The following is a 17,125-nucleotide window of genomic DNA, read 5'->3' as shown; positions in this document are numbered from 1 at the left end:
CTTAATAATACTTTTTATACATAAATGAATTCGTTAACAATGATGAAGAATGTTTTGCTAAATAAATACAAGGTGTCCCACTTGACTTGAGCATCATGGATTTCACTTATTGATAATGAAAACAATGTCCATTGAAAACATAATTAGGATTAAAGAGGTGCTTAAATTTGGCAAGCAGACAATTCTTTCTTAGGGTCACAGATGTTTTTTCAATGGAACTGTATATTTTTATCTCTGTCACGTGATAGTCAAAGATAAGACTACCTTAAATAATAAAAATCAAGGTTAATGTTATAATTCAAATATTTTCTAATAATAATTCAAATTTTTTAATCGATTCAATTGCTAATTACTGTAATCATCAGTGTAATTGAATTGCACTATAATGGAAATATAATGTAATTAAATTACAATGTGTGTTCATCATATGACTTTTAGTGTCCCTTTTTAATCCTTTTAATCGTGATGAATCTTTTTCATAAAAGTAGAACATTATAATACAAATGCACACAAAAATTTGTAATTAATTACTACCAGTATGATTTATCTTTGCATGGCTCGTACTTGTTCTGTAACATCTTCTAAGATTACAGAACTCCTGCCAAGAGATTCCATTTGAAATTGCAAATGCGTAACTATGGAGGTAAGTTTCTTTAGATTCGTTTCTGCATTCTCTAGGCCATGTTCTTGTTGTGCAAAGGTTTTTGCACTGTGCATCAATATCTGCAAACAGATTTTTCACTTAAAAAAGAGGTTTATTTCAAATGAGTGTAGATTACGGAAAATTGTTTATAGGATATTACATCACTGCTTTTTGAGCCTCTCTGTATTTGCCTTGCAAGGGAAGCAATGTTATTTACATTAACTTGAACCCTATCGGCTAATCTCATTTTTGATTCGACAAATAAACTACGAGCACTGGTACTTGAAGCTGACGCCATGCTGCACAAAGGTCATTTATGTTTATTATGAATAGTTATGATATATGTACATTATAAATAGTATCACACTGCAATAAATTCCCAAAACTTCAGTTACATCAAAAAATAGGAACGCAAAATGTAAAGTACTTTCGTATTGAAATTGAACACTAAATAGAAGCCTTGTATTTACTAACTTTTAATCTTTATAAACGACTTGCAATGAAAAATTCAAATACACATAAATAGAATCATCAGTAGGTAAATATTCATCTGTTTCGCATTATAACCGAACAATAATATTAAAACATTTTACGTGTTTATTTGTCACAATTATTTCGACCAGAAAATGACGGTTATTTATTATGGTTATATGTGGTCAGTTATTTTGATCACAACACAACCATCCAATTTGTAAAGCATTTGACTGATTTGACATTTTGTTATTCTGCGCACTGTCTGCGCACCTTTCTTGCGCATCAAAAATACTCACCAAATCACTTGTTGTACTTGTCATCTGTTGTCATTGGTTGTCATTGGTTGTCATCAATTCTCTAGTTCCTAGCTGTTCCAAGCATAGACTTATAGTGACTTATATAGATAGACTTGGATAGACTGGGCGGCCTGTACCAGCCTGTACGAAGCGCTAAAGCCTGGACAGGTCCAAGAGTGAGAGAAAGAGCAATAGCAGATAAAGCTCGCTCTTTCTAATTGACGAGTAGGTGGGGAGAGATTTGCCCAATGATAGTGGGTGTGCATAGTGAAGTGAGAGTTGACTGGCTCGCTGCGCCCCCACCAACTATCGGTGTGCGAGTGAGATAGATATAAACCAGCCGCCATGGCAGGCTCCAACGCTTCGTACAGGCCGCGCAGTCTAGTCTATCTCTATAAGTCTATGGTAGACACAGTCATAAAGAAATAATGTCGGTATGCGATAGTTGTCCGTGTAGAACACAAGCTATTTGACAAGAATCGCGACTTTACTGTAGCACCATTTTAGTAAGTAAGTTTTACAGATTAGGAAGAAGTATACATTGTATTTTTAGAATCTATCGTCAGAGAGTATATATTGATTCTTTCGCGTCTGAGAACCGATTCTGCAAGAATCGGTCTAAATAATTAACCTGTTTTCAAGAATCGATTCAAAAGATCGATCTTTTCGTCCAATGAATCGAATCAGATTCGAATATCCCTCGCGCATGCGCGAGAAAACAGTAACGTATCTACTATTGGGTAGCAGAGCGGCAGAGCCTGAGGCAGTTATATTGGCGCCATTGGCGGGAATGTACCGAAATAATCTTACCGGACAAAAAGACTCCAGGAGTTGTATCCTACGAGCACGGCCTACGAGTTACAAAATATACACAAATACAATTGTTATACATTCATTCTTCAGAATCAAATCATATAAATTTTTTAAAATTCTGCGGGGTGCTCAAGGAACCCCATTTTAACGAGAAGCTTACGTTACTGAGGCTGAAATCGCCGCGCATCCGCGATCCGCGCATGTGCACAATCGAACATGAATCGAACATGAATCGAACACAATCGAAGCACTGTATATAAGTAATTAGGTATCTTGTTTATGTTTGTATTTGAAACTGTGATTCTACTTTTTAGTTAATTGACACGAAAAATAATTTAAAAAAATGGAAATTGAGAGTATCAATAGAGAAGGTCTGTTTCTTTTTTAATTTCTTATTACAAATTCAACCATTTGAACTGACAATGTAATGAATTTTTTGGTTTACAGATATCACTTTACCTTCCACAGCAATGGCAATTACAGTAACAAACATTCTAACACCGCATATAATACGAATTTTTGAAAGGAAAGATTATGAGATACAGTTAAACTTAATTAACAAAAAGTTAATACAGTTAGAAAAGAGAGGATTATTTAATGTAAACACAGAGCATGTAGAACCAAAAATCGGAGATGTAAGGTTTACGATTAAAAATGACAGTACAGATCATTTATCATTAGTTTTTATTACTTCAGGCCTGGGCGATGCTGGTCCATTGAACAGATGTTGCTGCTACTCCTCTTCGGGAGGGAGAGAAGCAGCCATTTCTCACCTTCTCCGCAAGAGAAGGAGAGAAGTGGACACATCTGTTCCACGGACGAGCGTCGCCCAGGCCTGTACTGCTTAACATATATTTGTATACATTTGTTACTTCTCGCAGGCAATTATAGTACGCGAGAAACTTGATAGGAATATTGATTTCCCTGCTTGGTTGTGCAGAGGACTTATTAGCCACATTATAAATACTACAAATGATATGTATCATGTTTTTTTACCTGATTATGGAACAGCTGTTAAAGTACACAAAAGTGATTTTTGCGTTTATTCAACTGACTTAATTCAAGAGGAGTATTTAACCTACACTGTTGGTTTATATAATGTTTTACCTACTGCTTTAAAATTGTCCTCACGAAAGAAGATTTCACTCTTGTATGTTCGACCAAATTGTATAGTCATTATTGCCTCGTTTGTCTCGTGAGAATTAATGATGCGTTTTGTATGCCTAAAGGATTTTGGAGGAATGGGATGTATTAGCAATACAGTATACAAAAGAATTGATGGCTGCATCCAGTATGGTTTATTTTGATCATTTAGTATCAGATACACAAGGCAGGCAATATGGTGAATTTTATCTGAATATCGGAGGTTCTCTAATAAGATTAAGCGACACTTTAAGCCACAATAATGTTGCTACATGTTTGCAAAAGGGTATACATTTTTTATCTCATCAATTAGCACATTACAATTTCTGACATATCTATAATGATTAATTAATGTTTATAAAGATATGATAAAATTCATACAAAATCCTTCAAATCACGAAAAATTAGAGAAAGATGTAGTTAATAATGAAACTATATTGTATATAAACATTTCCAAAGAATGCAAAAAACACGATGAGTGCAATAAACAGGAAGACAGGTTCGTTGATATGAAGAAATAATTAATAATCTATTAATATTCTTTAATTTGCAATAATTTTACGAATAGGAAAAATAAGTTTGAAGCAAAGAAACGGTTGCCTGATGGATTAAGAAAAGGAAGGGAGAAAGTATTAATTTACGGAGGAGTTAAATATGATCCTTTATACACGATTTCTGATCTGAGATTTCCTGCTGAAATACATAAGGTATAAGTATATAATAATATAATCAAATTTATATAAAATTAATTTATATTATACTTTCAAGGCTTTTAGATCGTTGGTCAACTCATCTAGTCCGAAAAAGATTCAATCTTATATTTTACCTGCAATAAAAAATGGTTTGGATGTGATAGCAATTGGAGCAGCGCAATCTGGAAAAACTCTTGCATATGGGCTTGCTGTTTGTGGACTTATGGTTTCAAAACCAAAAGTAACATCATATTGACATGCTTAAATTTTTACAATTTTATTGAAAAACTTATCATTGTGTTTGAGGGAATCTCTAAAGCTTTCTATGATTAAAATGACTAACATTTTCAACTTCAAGAATTTTTCTAGTGCAACCATGAAAGTTGTGCAAGAATTTCTTGCGTAGATCGATTTTTGTAATTTCTCTCAAATACGACGGTAAATAATATTGATCAATCCCCGATTTGATCATTCGAAAATCTTCATTAAACATCTTGTAATTCGATACAGCTTTCTCAAGGTGTGAATCCAGTCACATTGATATTATGTTCATCATCGTCCAAAGTATTAGAAGTCCATTACATGTGTACAGAGTTCTTACAAAAGTCTAGAACTTTAAGATCGGTAGCTGCAATTAATGGCAAGCCGGAAAGATCGCTAGCTGTATGTAAAGTTCCAAAGCAATCCAAGTAACAATTAATAAAGTAATAAATTAATAATAATTTGGTAATTTTTCAGGCTGAAATGTTTAATGGCTGCCAGGTTTTAGTATCTACGCCAAATTTTTTGGCTCGTTTCATCGATCAAAACAAAAAATTATTGAATTTTGAAAATTTGCAATATTTAATCTTGGATGACGGTGACATTATTCTAAACAAATACTTTAACTCTGTAAACATTGATTACTTTATTATAACAGTCTTCGTATTTATTCACAACGATATATAAAATTAATTTCTCGTTAGATAAGCCAGTTGTTCAAAAAACACAAGATCATTTCCAACAGAGAACTAAGAAGCATCAGCACAGCATTGCAAATAATAATAGCAGCGAAATGTTGGACGCCACAGTTAAAGAAATTTGCAAGTATTTTAATGAATTGCCCGTATATATGCATAGCATCTTTCCTAGAAGCCACAATTTTCAAATCTGTGCGCCTGAAGATGCATATAGTGAATATGAAGAGCAAAAATAATAAAATTTTCGGTAAAATTATACTTTTGAGATGTCGTAAGTAATTTCGTTCAATATGATAACAGAGGTGTTCCACAGATCTATTGGGCGATAAATCTTGTAGACTGAGAACTGTGATAATTTGTATAAACAGCAATGAGGCCAAAGAACTGCAAACATTTTTGAAATTAAACAATATAGATACTCTTTTGGCTCACGGAGATATGAATTTTGCTTGTTTGCAAGGTATGCAAATGTTTTCATTGTATTCGTCATTAGGTGGAAGCATACGGTATATTTTATTTAAAATTATTTTCACGCAGGAATTAAGCAATGTTGGGATGCTTGTGTAAACGGTTTATATCCGGTTTTAATATGCACAGACGAAGTCTTGTCAGATCTTGACATTACAAATGCAGTTTGGTTAATACACTATTCTATCTCCTTACGTTTTAAGACTCAATTTAACTTTCGGTTTTCAACGCTTTTCGACAGTTTGCAAGAAGTACGCTGCTTTATAACAGAAAGTTGAATATCGTTTTTCTAAATATCATTAATTTGTTGCATTTCTTTCAGAAAAAGTCGAGATGCGAAGTGACTATCATAGTTGATGAGAACAGTGACGTACAGTTTCTGAGTTTAATAAGCTTAATGCAACGCATGAACGTTGTGATTCCTCAGGACATGCTGGAAAAGATCGAGGTATATAGGGTGTCCCACGCAACTGGAACAGGCTGCACCTCCTAAACGGTCGGGAATAGAGGAAAATGTTACAAGAAAAAGTTGAATGGCATCAGACGGTGCATACTACACAACTAATTTTATGCACTTTTGTGCATCGGTGCATCAGAAAAATGCAACTGCACTTTTTTTTTAAATGGAAACCTACATTTTTGACTGCACCAATCGATGCAGTTTGTTGTGTTCTACATAAAAGTACTACCATACTTATGCCCTAAACTTATTCGTTAAGAAGTTATCGAAGCTAAAAGTTCACTGAATTATTTCACAAGTGTTCCGGGGTACCTATGTTATGTTCCATTATAAATCAGAGAGAGAGAGAGAGAGAGAGAGAACTTTTAGCTTCGATAACTTCCTAACGAATAAGTTTAATGCATAAGTATGTTAGTACTTTTATGTAGAGCACAACAAACTGCATCGATTGGTGCAGTAAAAAATGTAGGTTTCCATTTTTAAAAAAAGTGCAGTTGCATTTTTCTGATGCACCGATGCACAAAAGTGCATAAAATTAGCTGCGTAGTATGCACCGTCTGATGCCATTCAATTTTTTCTTATAACATTTTCCTTTATTCCCGACCGTTTAGAAGGTACAGACTGTTCCAGTTGCGTGGGACACCCTGTATAGAAAGCAATAAAAATAATTTAATTTATCATCTATGCGTTATCTTAATGAGTATTTTCAATACTTTTCAGCATATTCGAATAACTTTAGAAAAACGGAAGGAGAAATATCCTTTGTGTAACAACGTAAAGTTGTGGGGATTTTGTCATAATAATCATTCTTGTGTATTGAGACATAGAATTATTTCAGAAATGGATTCGCCAACCCTGAATATTCGAATGTAAGCTAAAATTGAAAGTTTCAAATTCATTTAGTCGAATCCTGTATACATGTATTTGTTTTTGTTCCGATAGAAAAGACAAAGTGAAGTTTAGAGTAGTCAGTATACACAATGTAACCCAGATTTCTGCTAGGATTATATCATACATTAAATTTGATACATTGGAGGAAATAAAACTTTCAAATGTGGAGTATATGAAAATTAACATAAAAGTTCAAGACTTTTATTCATCGATACACAACAGGTTTGTATATTAATTTTGGAACTATTTCGTTTTGAAACAGTGTTATATTTTTCTGCTGTTGTTACATCTTTTGTTATTATTTTTATTCGTAGAAGGAGATGCGAGTCGGTAAACATAGGCGACATATGTGGTCTAGAAGAACCAGTTGACAATTATAAAAGAGTAGAAGTTTTAAACATTGAGACCGAAAACAAGACTGACAAGCCAGCATACGCGGATGTCAGATGCATTGACAATGGAGTTATTTTAAAACATGTGAATGTACGGTGAAATATCTCGTTTACGTCCTCTCAATGTTTCATTGAGACCCGGAGACGTCACTTCGGGATTGTCCCTTGTTAGTAATACATGACTCAATTAAAATTAGTGTAATCAATTTTTTACTTACAATAGGTATATAGATTGTTGGACATGCCAGAAGAATTTCGAAAATACCCGGCGCAAGTGGTCGAAGTAATTCTCGTCGGCATAGCTCCGCACGACAATGAATACGTTTGGAACCGATGCGCGACTGATGCTGTGTTCCAGTGGTTCAAGGACAACGTTGACGACAGATCGTACATTATAGGAACGGTAAATCGTATTTTAAGAACACACGTATAGTTCTTCCATATGAAACATGACACTTCGTTTTCAGGCAATTCTGCATTTGAAAAACACGATGTGGGTGGATACTTTGGAAGTCGGAACGAAATTGATCGGATACAAAGACGTAATCGGCGCCTCTTTGAAAACGGAATTGTTGAGAAACGATCACGCTATTGAGAATTGCGAGCATTTGCCGTACATATATAAGCTTTACGAAGAGGCCGGTTTGTTGGAAATTAATGAGGTTGATGTAAACGTTTTCATGAATCAACAAACGTAAATACACTCGATCGGAAAGTTATATACAGTAATTCTTCACCCAGTGGCGCACCCAGGATGCAATCTTGGGGGGGGGCGAGTTGAATCCAGCCCTAGGTTTTGCGTGATGACCTTTTTTTAGCCAATTTTTTTAAATTTTGGAAGCTAAACATTTTTTTTCTTGGGGAGGGACTTGGCTCCCTGCCCGCCCCCCTGGGTGCGCTACTGCTTCAATCTAACAATAAGTCCAGTCAGACTCCAGTGCCTACTCACGTAGACCGCCGATGATTGATCTCGGCTCGGGTATATCGGTGTGAACACCACGGCATTAACTCGAGTGAATCGAATATTCAAACTTCTTAATTTTCATTATATTTTTATGGGACTTTCACTAATTTATTTCTCTGATTAAAATGACAAAAACTTTCTTTCCGATACGCTCTTCGTTGCGTTCGAAATTTTCATCGTCGATTAAACCACTAAATACAGTTGAAATTATATCGTGTTTGGTATCATTTTGCATTAGAAAAATGCCACGAATATGTTGGTGAAAGCTCCATAAAAAAATAATGAAAAATAAAGAAGATTAAATATTAGTGTTACATTGTGATGACGCACGGGCGTTTAAACTGTGCCGGCGACACGCTTCGGCCACGCGATCCTATTTCATTCTGTCCTTCTCTATGTTCGGCTCGTCGATTGAAGTCTCGGCGCGGTCGGCGCGGTAGACGCAGTCATAAAAAAATAGCCTCTACTACGTTACTGAAGTCCGTTCAAAACACGGCTGCACGGGACTTCGATTGAAGAATTACGAACATTATATAATATATTGCGAACATTGTACAGTCATAAAAGTTAGTAAAAAAAAAAAAAGGTTTTCAAGGTTCATCAATTATTGAGTATATTATTTCGAACGAATGAATTCTTTTATTGACCACTATTTGTATTCTACAGTTTCTAAAATCAAAAAACGGTTTCTTTTACAACTGTTTAATTATATCTGTGTAAACGATGATACTTGCGAAAAAATATTTATATAGGTTGTACGCTTTTTTTTATACAATAGTGAGGTATTCGGAAGCTAGTTGTATTGGGTCCACGTGATAAGAAGTGACTAAACGGACTTTTTGGCCGTCTTGCGTCGTGAATTCGATTGCTTGTTCGTTATCGGTGATTCCCGATTGCTCAGATTCTTCCATCTGATTGATTGTTGCGACTGCATTTGCATCTGTGCTTTCGTCCTGTTACGAACATTTAATTATGTTAGTTTAAGTATGTCAAACATCTATAGCAGTGTTTCCCAAAGTATGGTACGCGTACACCCCTGGGGATACATGAAGAATTTGGTCCTGGTGCAGCGGGAGTCTGCTGTTGTGTACAAAGGATGTACACGCCTGCTACTTAATACCGATTGTTCTTAACGGGGGATACTCAGTGTTACGACAGTTATAGAAGGGGTACACAGATGTTGAAACTTTGGGAACACTGATCTATAGAATCGTTTATAGAAAGTAATTAGATCGTCTAATTACTTACTGGCTGAGGTAAATAAATTTATATCATAATATTACCTCTAATGCTTTCACGATTGCTTCCGCATCCGTTTGGACACTCGAAATATTCTTCATTTTCACTTCCTCCGCGTTCGCAATGTCAACGCTCTTCATGTCTGAACCCTGATTTACATGAACGCTCAACGGTGCTGTTAAGTCGTCTGAGATCACTCCTGGATGAACTCTGATCTCCTGGCCGTTGTTAAGTTGGTTAACGAACTGGCTCTGGGATAAAAGTTGTCGAGCATCTTGAATCGAAAGAGGAATTGGATTGCCTTCTTCATCTGTAATCTGCAACCGTACTGTTTGTATATTGTTATTCCAATTTATTATATACACTCTTTAAAAGAATTAAGGGATCACTTGTGCGAACCCGAAAAATTGGTCCCACTTTACGTGATCATAACTCCGTCAAAAATTGCCGTATCGAGTTATTTTTACTTCAATGTTGAATAACTCGAATAAAAACAATCGCACAATATTCAACAACCACACAATTTACACAGGAAAGATAGCCCTTCCAAATGATATTAACGCGATTTACCAAAAAAATTTGTTGCTCCCCGTGTGATGTTCCAAAGTTGCACAAAATTTTTGTTAACCGTCAATGTTGTCTTCATCTCACTATAACTTTGTAAAAAACCAACATAACAACAATTTGAAACAGAGCATCTGAAACTAGAGGTTTCAGGCTTTCAAACCATTGTTTGACGATATCGATACGGCAATTTTTGACGGAGTTATGATCACGTAAAGTGGGACCAATTTTTCGGGTTCGCACAAGTGATCCCTTAATTCTTTTGAGGAGTGTACTTAACATCATAATTCTACCTGTAATTGAAGATCAGATTCTGAAAGTTCCACATTCATTCGTTCGCTTGAATTGCTACTGCCATTATTGTGAGCAGGATTTGAAATCATTTCGCTGTTCTCAACATTTATGTTAGGTAACGACTGATTAGCGTTTACCTTGTCTTCTTTGTTCCTTATCATGCCAGCATCAACTAAATTGTAAATAAAATTCATTTAAGAAAGTTTTTCTAAAAGGCTATAGCCGGATAAGGTGGTCAAATGTGCCCCTAAACCAAATTGGTCTTTCATCATACCATTCGATAAGACCCCCAAAGAAAACCCTCCCTTTTCATAAATATGTTTACCAAAATGTAGAGTTCGAGATTGATTAGGATCATCAGGGTCCTGGTATGACACATAAATGATCTGCTGGATGCCATCACCCGATGCATCATCTGTTGCAATAACCTGTGCCATTTGGTCAGTCAACGAGTGCTCATCAGACTCTTGGGAACTTGGTAGAATTTGCCAAACTTCTCCAATTGGAGACCCTTCAACTTCACCAATCGTAGAAATTTTATTCTCTCTGTGCACCTAAAATTCTCTCGATAGTAATTGTAATCACGTAACATTTTATTTGTACAGGTAAATCTCAAACTCTTACTTTTTTATGTTTCGTAAGATTCGAGCAGTCTGCAAAAGCTTTCCCGCATATGTCACAAGAATATGGTTTCTCTCCTGTCGAACGAATCAAGTTGATTATATACTGCATCATAAAATCGGAAATTAATAGAAAGCATACGAACCAGTATGAAGACGTAGATGCTTTTTCAAGGCCCACTGTTCTGTGAAACCACGATTGCAATGAGCACACTGGAAAGGACGTTCCCCTTTGTGTCTGCGCACATGACACTTCCAAGTGTCTTTGTGTAGGAAGCATTTCGCGCAGAACTCACACTTCCATGGCCGCTCCCCTGTATGTCGCTTTACGTGAAGTTTGAACTGTGAAGAAGTTGTAAATTTTCTTCCACAATAGTCGCAGCAATATGGCTTTTCTCCTGTATGTATTCGCATATGCTCTTGCAAGTTTCCATTCTGCGAGAAGCTTTTGTGACATACTTCGCAAGTATACGGCTTGTGACCCGTGTGCCATCTAAATGTAAAATGATTTATTTATTTATTTATCGATGTAAGCGTCTGAAAACAATTCTGCTTTTATAATGACCTGTAATGCAACGTGAGGCTAGTTTTGTGAGCAAACTGTTGCCCACAAATTTCACAGAAATACTTCTTTTCGCCGGTGTGCGTTGACTGATGGTTGATCAAGTTTGCTTTCGTTTTAAAACTGGCGTTGCAAGATTTGCAAATGTATGGTCGATCGTCTGAGTGTACCAGTTGGTGACGTTGCAATAGTTGCTTGTGTTTGAAACTCTTTCCGCACTTGTTGCAAACAAATCGACGACCATTGTTGTGCTCTGCCTCTTTGTGGTAAACTACCGAGCTCGGATGATTGAGAACCTTTCCGCAAATGTCGCACGGGTACTCTTTCTCCAATTTATTTCTCTAAAAAGAAAAAAGAAAACGGTAAAAAATACTTGTTACACATCTGTATATGTATAAAAAAATATTTAAATTTTGTGATACTCACTTCGTGTATCGACATATGAGCCTTTAAAGCAGATTGCTGTGTAAAATCCTTATTACAAACTGTACAAGAGAACAACTTTTCGCACTGATGGTCCATTTTTATATGCGAGTTGTAAGCTTGCATGGATTCGAAGGAATTGTCGCACTGTTCACATGAGAAAGTCTTTTGAACGTGGTCTGATGCGTCCGATAATTTAGTTATATTTGGCTCTTCAGATGAAGAGGGTTCAAGAGCGTTCGCGACCCTGTGGTTCTCCTCGGATGAAGGAGATTTTAAATCTTCAACATTCTGTTCACTACTGCCATCATGGTGACTGGCTTTTTGATGTAAACTCAAGTTTTCCTTGCTCGTGAATAATTTTTTACACTCTGAACACTCGTATTTTATTCCCTTGTGGAAACTCCTGTTCATAAAAAGTATTTTAACCATGGAAATCGACCACTACAATAATACATCTACAAAAATGTCTACTTACTTATGTATAATATATCTGCTGCGTTGTAAGAATCCTCGGCCACAGAGCTGGCACGTAAATTTATTTTTTCGACGACGTACCTTTGGTCGACCTCGTCCTCTTCCTCGATTCACTATTACTAACTCCCCCAAGTCCTTCCCTTCTTCGGACTCCAAGTGACCAATTATCTCTACATTAATCAGAAAAGATTATTCAATGAATACCCTAAAGAGGTAAACTCTTGTTTTCAGTATTGCAAGGAGGCGGGATGCGCCTTCTCATTCCTCGATAATGCAAAGATGGGGTTTTTCAGTATATAGTCAAAAGTGTGCTAAATAAAAGATCAATCTAGGCCGCAATCGCCTTCAAAATTCCTATTTTTACGTTTGCGAGGCGTAATTTGCATTATTCGGAAGCGTGAAGCTGTGCATGTATTCATGAAGCTGCGACAGCTATGTGCTGCCGAATAATGTAAATGACGCTTCGTAAACGTAAAAATAGGAATTTTGAAGGCGATTGCGGCCTAGATTGATCTTTTATTTAGCACACTTTTGACTACTGAAAAATCCCATCTTTGCATTATAGTATTGCAATCCTAAAAACGAGTTTACCCTGTTGAGAGAGTTAAGTTGTTCATTCCTTACCTTCCTGACTATCGGGAACAGACATATTTAATTGTTCTTCCGGGTCCTCAAAGTTATCTGGCTCTTCGTCGTCTTCCTCGTCGATTACTCCTTCCTCCTTGTATATTCTCTCTAATTCCTTGCCTTGAACTGCTTCCATATATCTAAGGCATTCCACGCTCTGTTATAAAAATGACAGTAGTGACACTGGTTTATCTTGTTTTTGAGAAGTACCTTTTTGGAACCTTACGCTTCCTACGACGTCTCCCGTCTCCGTCTATCTCATCTACCTCCTCTTCCTGTTTATCTTCATCCTCCTGGCTTCCAGCTTCTGCCACCACCCCCTTTGCTAACTCCTAAAATTATATTTGAAAACTGTTTGCAATCTGTCATAGAAGTACAATACTTTTTGAATAATTGTGGATCAGAGATATTATACAAACCATGGATATGCTTTCTATGTGAGTTTTTGGCGGTCGTCCCCTCTTTCTTTTTGGTTTACTCAGTCCCTCCATTTGTAAACTCATCTCATGCTCCGCAGCATACATAGAACCATCTGGCATTACTATATGAAAAAAATATGAAATGTTTAATATTTAACACATAAAAGACCATGCCGGTCTCCAGGGACCGGTCTTACTGTGACCAACCATCCCATAGACTTTATGTTCATGCTACATGCTGTAAAGTACAGTATAAATGGACAGCCGAGCAAAGTAGGCTTGGCGTTTAACGTGTTAGGCTGTGAGTACAACGGAGCTGTGATACGAGCAAAGAGAATGGCGCTTTTGATGATCAAATGCTAAGCTCACAATCCATTGTACTCGTATCCTTACAGTATTCTCTCCATAACTATTGAATGTTGCGATTGTAGAGATCTTTTCAACAGTTATGGAAAGAATACTATAATAGTCTTTCTAAAAGTGAATCTGTTTAAGATAGTATTTAAAATAATACTTTTTATTATAATTTGTTGCTCGAATTGATCCTTTTCGTTGTATTGTGAAATGTTGTCTAATTCCAATGTATCGGTAACTGTTTCCGAGATTTCTTTGCCAGCACGAAACCGCTCCCGTTCCGCCTTGCGTTGTTGTTCTACCTGATGCTTCCACATCTCACGAATTTTTCTCTGACCATCCACCAATAGCTCGAAGAACTGAATCGTTGCCTCCAGTTGTATGTTACAACCAGGGCATATAGTGCGTGGCAGTTTGCCGTCATCCCGGATCTTAAAGACAAAATTATTTTCAGATACAATTAAGAAAGATTATTTTATAATATCATAACCTTAAAATAAATTACCTAATTCTTATAAATTTGTACTTGTATAAGAACAATCTCGCGAACCGTAATTCAAGCCACAAAATGCTGTATACTCTGTGCGGTTTGTCTTTTAATTAACGAATCAGCACATAAAAGTGCAACAACGTCAATGAAAATATTCAAATGATGATTAATAATAATAAACCCTCTAATAATTCATTGATACAACTGAACTATTTTTTATCATTGTAAAATACTGTGTCACCGAGTAAATTCTTCATGGAAACACGAAAATCTTTTTCATATAACTTTTTAACAGATTTTCATAAAATAAATCAAGCACGAAGCTACACGAAATTAAAAGGAAACATTGGACATTTGATTCGTGTAGTATTTATACAAAAAGCAGGAAGTCAAGCTAGAGACTGATGTTTTGAAGACTTGTACCTTGAGCGGCAAATACCGATTCACCATGGAACTCAAATCTGGATCGTCGTTGTCCCCCATATAAAGCAATTCTCCGTTTCCATTGTCTTCTGCACATAATCTACAAATTGTTGAATCATAAAGTCTCACTTCTGCCATGACTCCAGATGAAGTGGCCACTAACGACTAACATCGATTTTATCCTAACCAAACTGACGAATGACTGCGTATAGTTTTGCCATAGTGCGTATTCTCATTAAAATCAACGAATGCTTCAGTTTAATATTTTGCACGTGAATACTGAAACAGGAAATAACTTTTTCATTCGTAATATTGTTTATATATCTTGTTATTTAGATATTTTTGTTTAAGATAGCTTATAGAAGCGATAATCGATTCACTATCGATACATATATACTATCGATATATATATACATAATATTATATCGACAGTTTACAATCGACTTTTTGAGAAATGTACTGCCAAAAGATCGAGGTGTGAAAAATCGATTTAAAAGATCGATTTTCTGAAGAATCGAATCCGAATCGGAAGACTGCCAGACGGTGTTGATTGTGCCAGAGAGTATATCTGATTGTGCGCTTAGACTTAGGTATATATGATCTAAGATTGTGCGCCATCCATATTCCTAAATATGTCCATGGCGCCATCGAAGGCCTCTCATGGCCATGGCATGCAGTGTTCCGATACTTCCGATATCGCGCAGCATTTTTCGTACGATGGATGGCCGCTAGAGGCGCTTGCAGCCTCAGTAACGTAAGCTTCTCGATAAAATGGGGTACTTTGAGCACCCCGCAGAATTTGAAAAGATTTGTATGATTTGATTGGATTTGATTATGGAAAATGGATGTATAACATGTGCATTTGTGTATATTTTGTAACTTGTAGGACACGTTCTGAAGTTTTTTTGTCGGGAACAGATTGTTTCAGTACTTCCGCGCCAATATAACTGTCTCAAGGCGCAGGGCTCCACTACCTCGTCATCATAGATACGTTACTGTTTTTTCCGCGCAGTGCCTCTAACGGCCATCCATCGTACGAAAAATGCTAAGATCGGAACACTGAATGGCATGCAATGTCTGTTGTCTGTTGTATGGTTGTGTCCAGTTGAATCTGTGTCACGTCTGTATACATATACATTGATATACATGTGGTTACTTGAAATGCTCTATATATATAAAACAAGTATAAATAGACGCGTTAGATTATTAAATTTGTAGTCAAATAGAAGTTGCATACATTATATTTTGTAATAATTATTATGTTGAATATAAAACTGACTTAAATAAATATATTAAGAAATATACAATGAAGTTTATGTAATAGTTGTTATACATACTAAATAGTAAGACACATGGCACATCTTCAGTATATTTCTGTTTATTTCCTAGTTATTAAATTTCTAACCTAATAGTAACTGTAGCAACATTAATGATGGAAAGAGAAGAGAATGGCAATGAAGAAAGTGATTTTTATACTGCGGCTGCAAAATATTGGGAGCACATTCCACCAACTGTAGACGGAATGCTTGGAGGTTTTGGATTTATCTCTCAAACAGACATTAGGGGTTCTACAGTGTTTTTAAAGGCTCTATTCGAGGTGCGACAATCTAAAAATCATATAATTATTAATGATCAAACACTGTAAATAGTAATTGTTCTGTTTGATTTCAGTCAAAGAATGCACCGTCCAAAACGTACGCATTAGACTGTGGTGCAGGTATAGGAAGGATAACTAAGAATTTATTATTAAATCATTTTAAATATGTCGATTTAGTGGAGCAAAATTCAAAATTTCTAGAAGTTGCTAAAACATGTTTGAAAAACTATTCTGTGAGAATTGGCAGCTACTACTCTATTGGTAATTTTTAATTGGTGCTGATAACTATTTAAGAGGCATTTAGTTAATTCAGTAACATTTGAAGGACTCCAAAACTTTTGCTTCACTGCCAAGAAGTACGATGTCATTTGGTGTCAATGGGTTCTGGGTCATTTGAAAGATGATCATTTAGTACAATTCTTTCAAAATTGTTCGTAAGTACTTGACAACTCCGTCGTTCAAATATCTAGGCATCTAACTATTGAACACAATTTTTGCAGAATGGGTTTGAGACCTAACGGTATAATAGTGGTCAAGGAGAATGTTACGAGCACCAAACATTTGGAAGTTGACGAGAAGGATTCTTCCGTAACACGTCCCCTGTCACAATTATACCACATATTCCAAAAGTCGAATTTAGTTTGTATCAAAGAGGAACAGCAACACAAATTTCCACGTGGATTGTATCCTGTTTACATGTTTGCTTTGAAACCTGCGAATGCTCTATGAATTTGTTGAAAATGAAACCAAATCAATAAACTATTTCGTTGTTTTACATTTTTTCAAATATGCACTTGTTTACTTTCTCTCTCTCTCTCATACGAAAATATAGTAGAAAACT

The 17,125-nt window shown here is 36.0% G+C and overlaps 4 protein-coding genes across 11 annotated transcripts; 2 read left to right on the top strand and 2 right to left on the bottom strand.

The window, feature by feature from the left end:
* Positions 1-469: 469 nt before the first annotated feature.
* On the bottom strand, positions 470-1,500 carry Borcs7 (BLOC-1 related complex subunit 7). Of its 3 annotated transcripts, none has more exons than XM_076442921.1 (3): positions 1,414-1,500; positions 804-942; positions 470-723 (listed from the first exon to the last, which is right to left on the bottom strand). In XM_076442921.1, exons 2-3 carry the CDS (start codon positions 939-941, stop codon positions 544-546), a joined length of 318 nt encoding a protein of 105 aa, XP_076299036.1. In that variant the 5' UTR covers position 942; positions 1,414-1,500; the 3' UTR covers positions 470-543. The 3 variants fall into 3 exon arrangements, with proteins under 3 accessions (XP_076299036.1, XP_076299033.1, XP_076299035.1); XM_076442918.1 differs by lacking the exon at positions 1,414-1,500 and adding an exon at positions 1,118-1,397; XM_076442920.1 differs by lacking the exon at positions 1,414-1,500 and adding an exon at positions 1,237-1,396.
* A 929-nt stretch (positions 1,501-2,429) lies between these two features.
* Positions 2,430-7,950, top strand: LOC143217986 (putative ATP-dependent RNA helicase TDRD12). Of its 2 annotated transcripts, none has more exons than XM_076442800.1 (18): positions 2,430-2,597; positions 2,674-2,861; positions 3,108-3,376; positions 3,456-3,655; positions 3,829-3,868; positions 3,938-4,076; positions 4,138-4,302; positions 4,572-4,724; positions 4,800-4,952; positions 5,027-5,267; positions 5,334-5,480; positions 5,558-5,739; positions 5,811-5,936; positions 6,669-6,817; positions 6,891-7,061; positions 7,154-7,322; positions 7,455-7,634; positions 7,699-7,950. In XM_076442800.1, exons 1-18 carry the CDS (start codon positions 2,570-2,572, stop codon positions 7,927-7,929), a joined length of 2,931 nt encoding a protein of 976 aa, XP_076298915.1. In that variant the 5' UTR covers positions 2,430-2,569; the 3' UTR covers positions 7,930-7,950. The 2 variants fall into 2 exon arrangements, with proteins under 2 accessions (XP_076298915.1, XP_076298914.1); XM_076442799.1 differs by having other exon boundaries at positions 2,431-2,597; positions 3,733-3,868.
* Positions 7,951-8,811: 861 nt separating this feature from the next.
* On the bottom strand, positions 8,812-15,030 carry LOC143217987 (uncharacterized). 2 transcript variants are annotated; one of them, XM_076442801.1, is made up of 14 exons: positions 14,688-15,030; positions 13,935-14,205; positions 13,421-13,542; positions 13,212-13,333; positions 12,999-13,141; positions 12,376-12,544; positions 11,901-12,303; positions 11,478-11,815; positions 11,059-11,405; positions 10,917-10,990; positions 10,618-10,846; positions 10,292-10,464; positions 9,479-9,751; positions 8,812-9,148 (listed from the first exon to the last, which is right to left on the bottom strand). In XM_076442801.1, exons 1-14 carry the CDS (start codon positions 14,823-14,825, stop codon positions 8,963-8,965), a joined length of 2,988 nt encoding a protein of 995 aa, XP_076298916.1. In that variant the 5' UTR covers positions 14,826-15,030; the 3' UTR covers positions 8,812-8,962. The 2 variants fall into 2 exon arrangements, with proteins under 2 accessions (XP_076298916.1, XP_076298918.1); XM_076442803.1 differs by lacking the exon at positions 14,688-15,030 and adding an exon at positions 14,280-14,622.
* A 228-nt stretch (positions 15,031-15,258) lies between these two features.
* On the top strand, positions 15,259-17,071 carry Ntmt (N-terminal methyltransferase). Of its 4 annotated transcripts, none has more exons than XM_076442885.1 (5): positions 15,259-15,277; positions 16,109-16,284; positions 16,359-16,545; positions 16,610-16,718; positions 16,785-17,071. In XM_076442885.1, exons 2-5 carry the CDS (start codon positions 16,117-16,119, stop codon positions 17,011-17,013), a joined length of 693 nt encoding a protein of 230 aa, XP_076299000.1. In that variant the 5' UTR covers positions 15,259-15,277; positions 16,109-16,116; the 3' UTR covers positions 17,014-17,071. The 4 variants fall into 4 exon arrangements, with proteins under 4 accessions (XP_076299000.1, XP_076298997.1, XP_076298999.1 ...); XM_076442882.1 differs by having other exon boundaries at positions 16,100-16,284; XM_076442884.1 differs by lacking the exon at positions 15,259-15,277 and adding an exon at positions 15,745-16,030.
* The last annotated feature ends 54 nt before the right edge of the window (positions 17,072-17,125 follow it).

This window comes from Lasioglossum baleicum, chromosome 18, assembly GCF_051020765.1.
Source record: "Lasioglossum baleicum chromosome 18, iyLasBale1, whole genome shotgun sequence".
Classification (NCBI taxonomy): Eukaryota; Metazoa; Arthropoda; class Insecta; order Hymenoptera; family Halictidae; genus Lasioglossum; species Lasioglossum baleicum.
This window is presented reverse-complemented; position numbering and strand designations above follow the sequence as displayed.

Coding starts and splice junctions, on each gene's coding strand:
- LOC143217986 (XM_076442799.1), top strand. CDS start 2,570: ATGGAAATTGAGAGTATCAATAGAGAAG. Junction 2,862..3,107: donor TAGAACCAAAAATCGGAGAT/GTAAGGTTTACG, acceptor TACTTCTCGCAG/GCAATTATAGTACGCGAGAA. Junction 4,725..4,799: donor AGCCGGAAAGATCGCTAGCT/GTATGTAAAGTT, acceptor GTAATTTTTCAG/GCTGAAATGTTTAATGGCTG.
- LOC143217987 (XM_076442801.1), bottom strand. CDS start 14,825: ATGGCAGAAGTGAGACTTTATGATTCAACAATTTGTAGATTATGTGCA. Junction 13,142..13,211: donor AAGCGTAAGGTTCCAAAAAG/GTACTTCTCAAA, acceptor GGAATGCCTTAG/ATATATGGAAGCAGTTCAAG. Junction 10,991..11,058: donor GCATCTACGTCTTCATACTG/GTTCGTATGCTT, acceptor TTCGTTCGACAG/GAGAGAAACCATATTCTTGT.
- Ntmt (XM_076442885.1), top strand. CDS start 16,117: ATGATGGAAAGAGAAGAGAATGGCAATGAAGAAAGTGATTTTTATACT. Junction 16,285..16,358: donor TTTTAAAGGCTCTATTCGAG/GTGCGACAATCT, acceptor GTTTGATTTCAG/TCAAAGAATGCACCGTCCAA. Junction 16,546..16,609: donor TGGCAGCTACTACTCTATTG/GTAATTTTTAAT, acceptor TAACATTTGAAG/GACTCCAAAACTTTTGCTTC.
- Borcs7 (XM_076442921.1), bottom strand. CDS start 941: ATGGCGTCAGCTTCAAGTACCAGTGCTCGTAGTTTATTTGTCGAATCA. Junction 724..803: donor GAGGCTCAAAAAGCAGTGAT/GTAATATCCTAT, acceptor ATCTGTTTGCAG/ATATTGATGCACAGTGCAAA.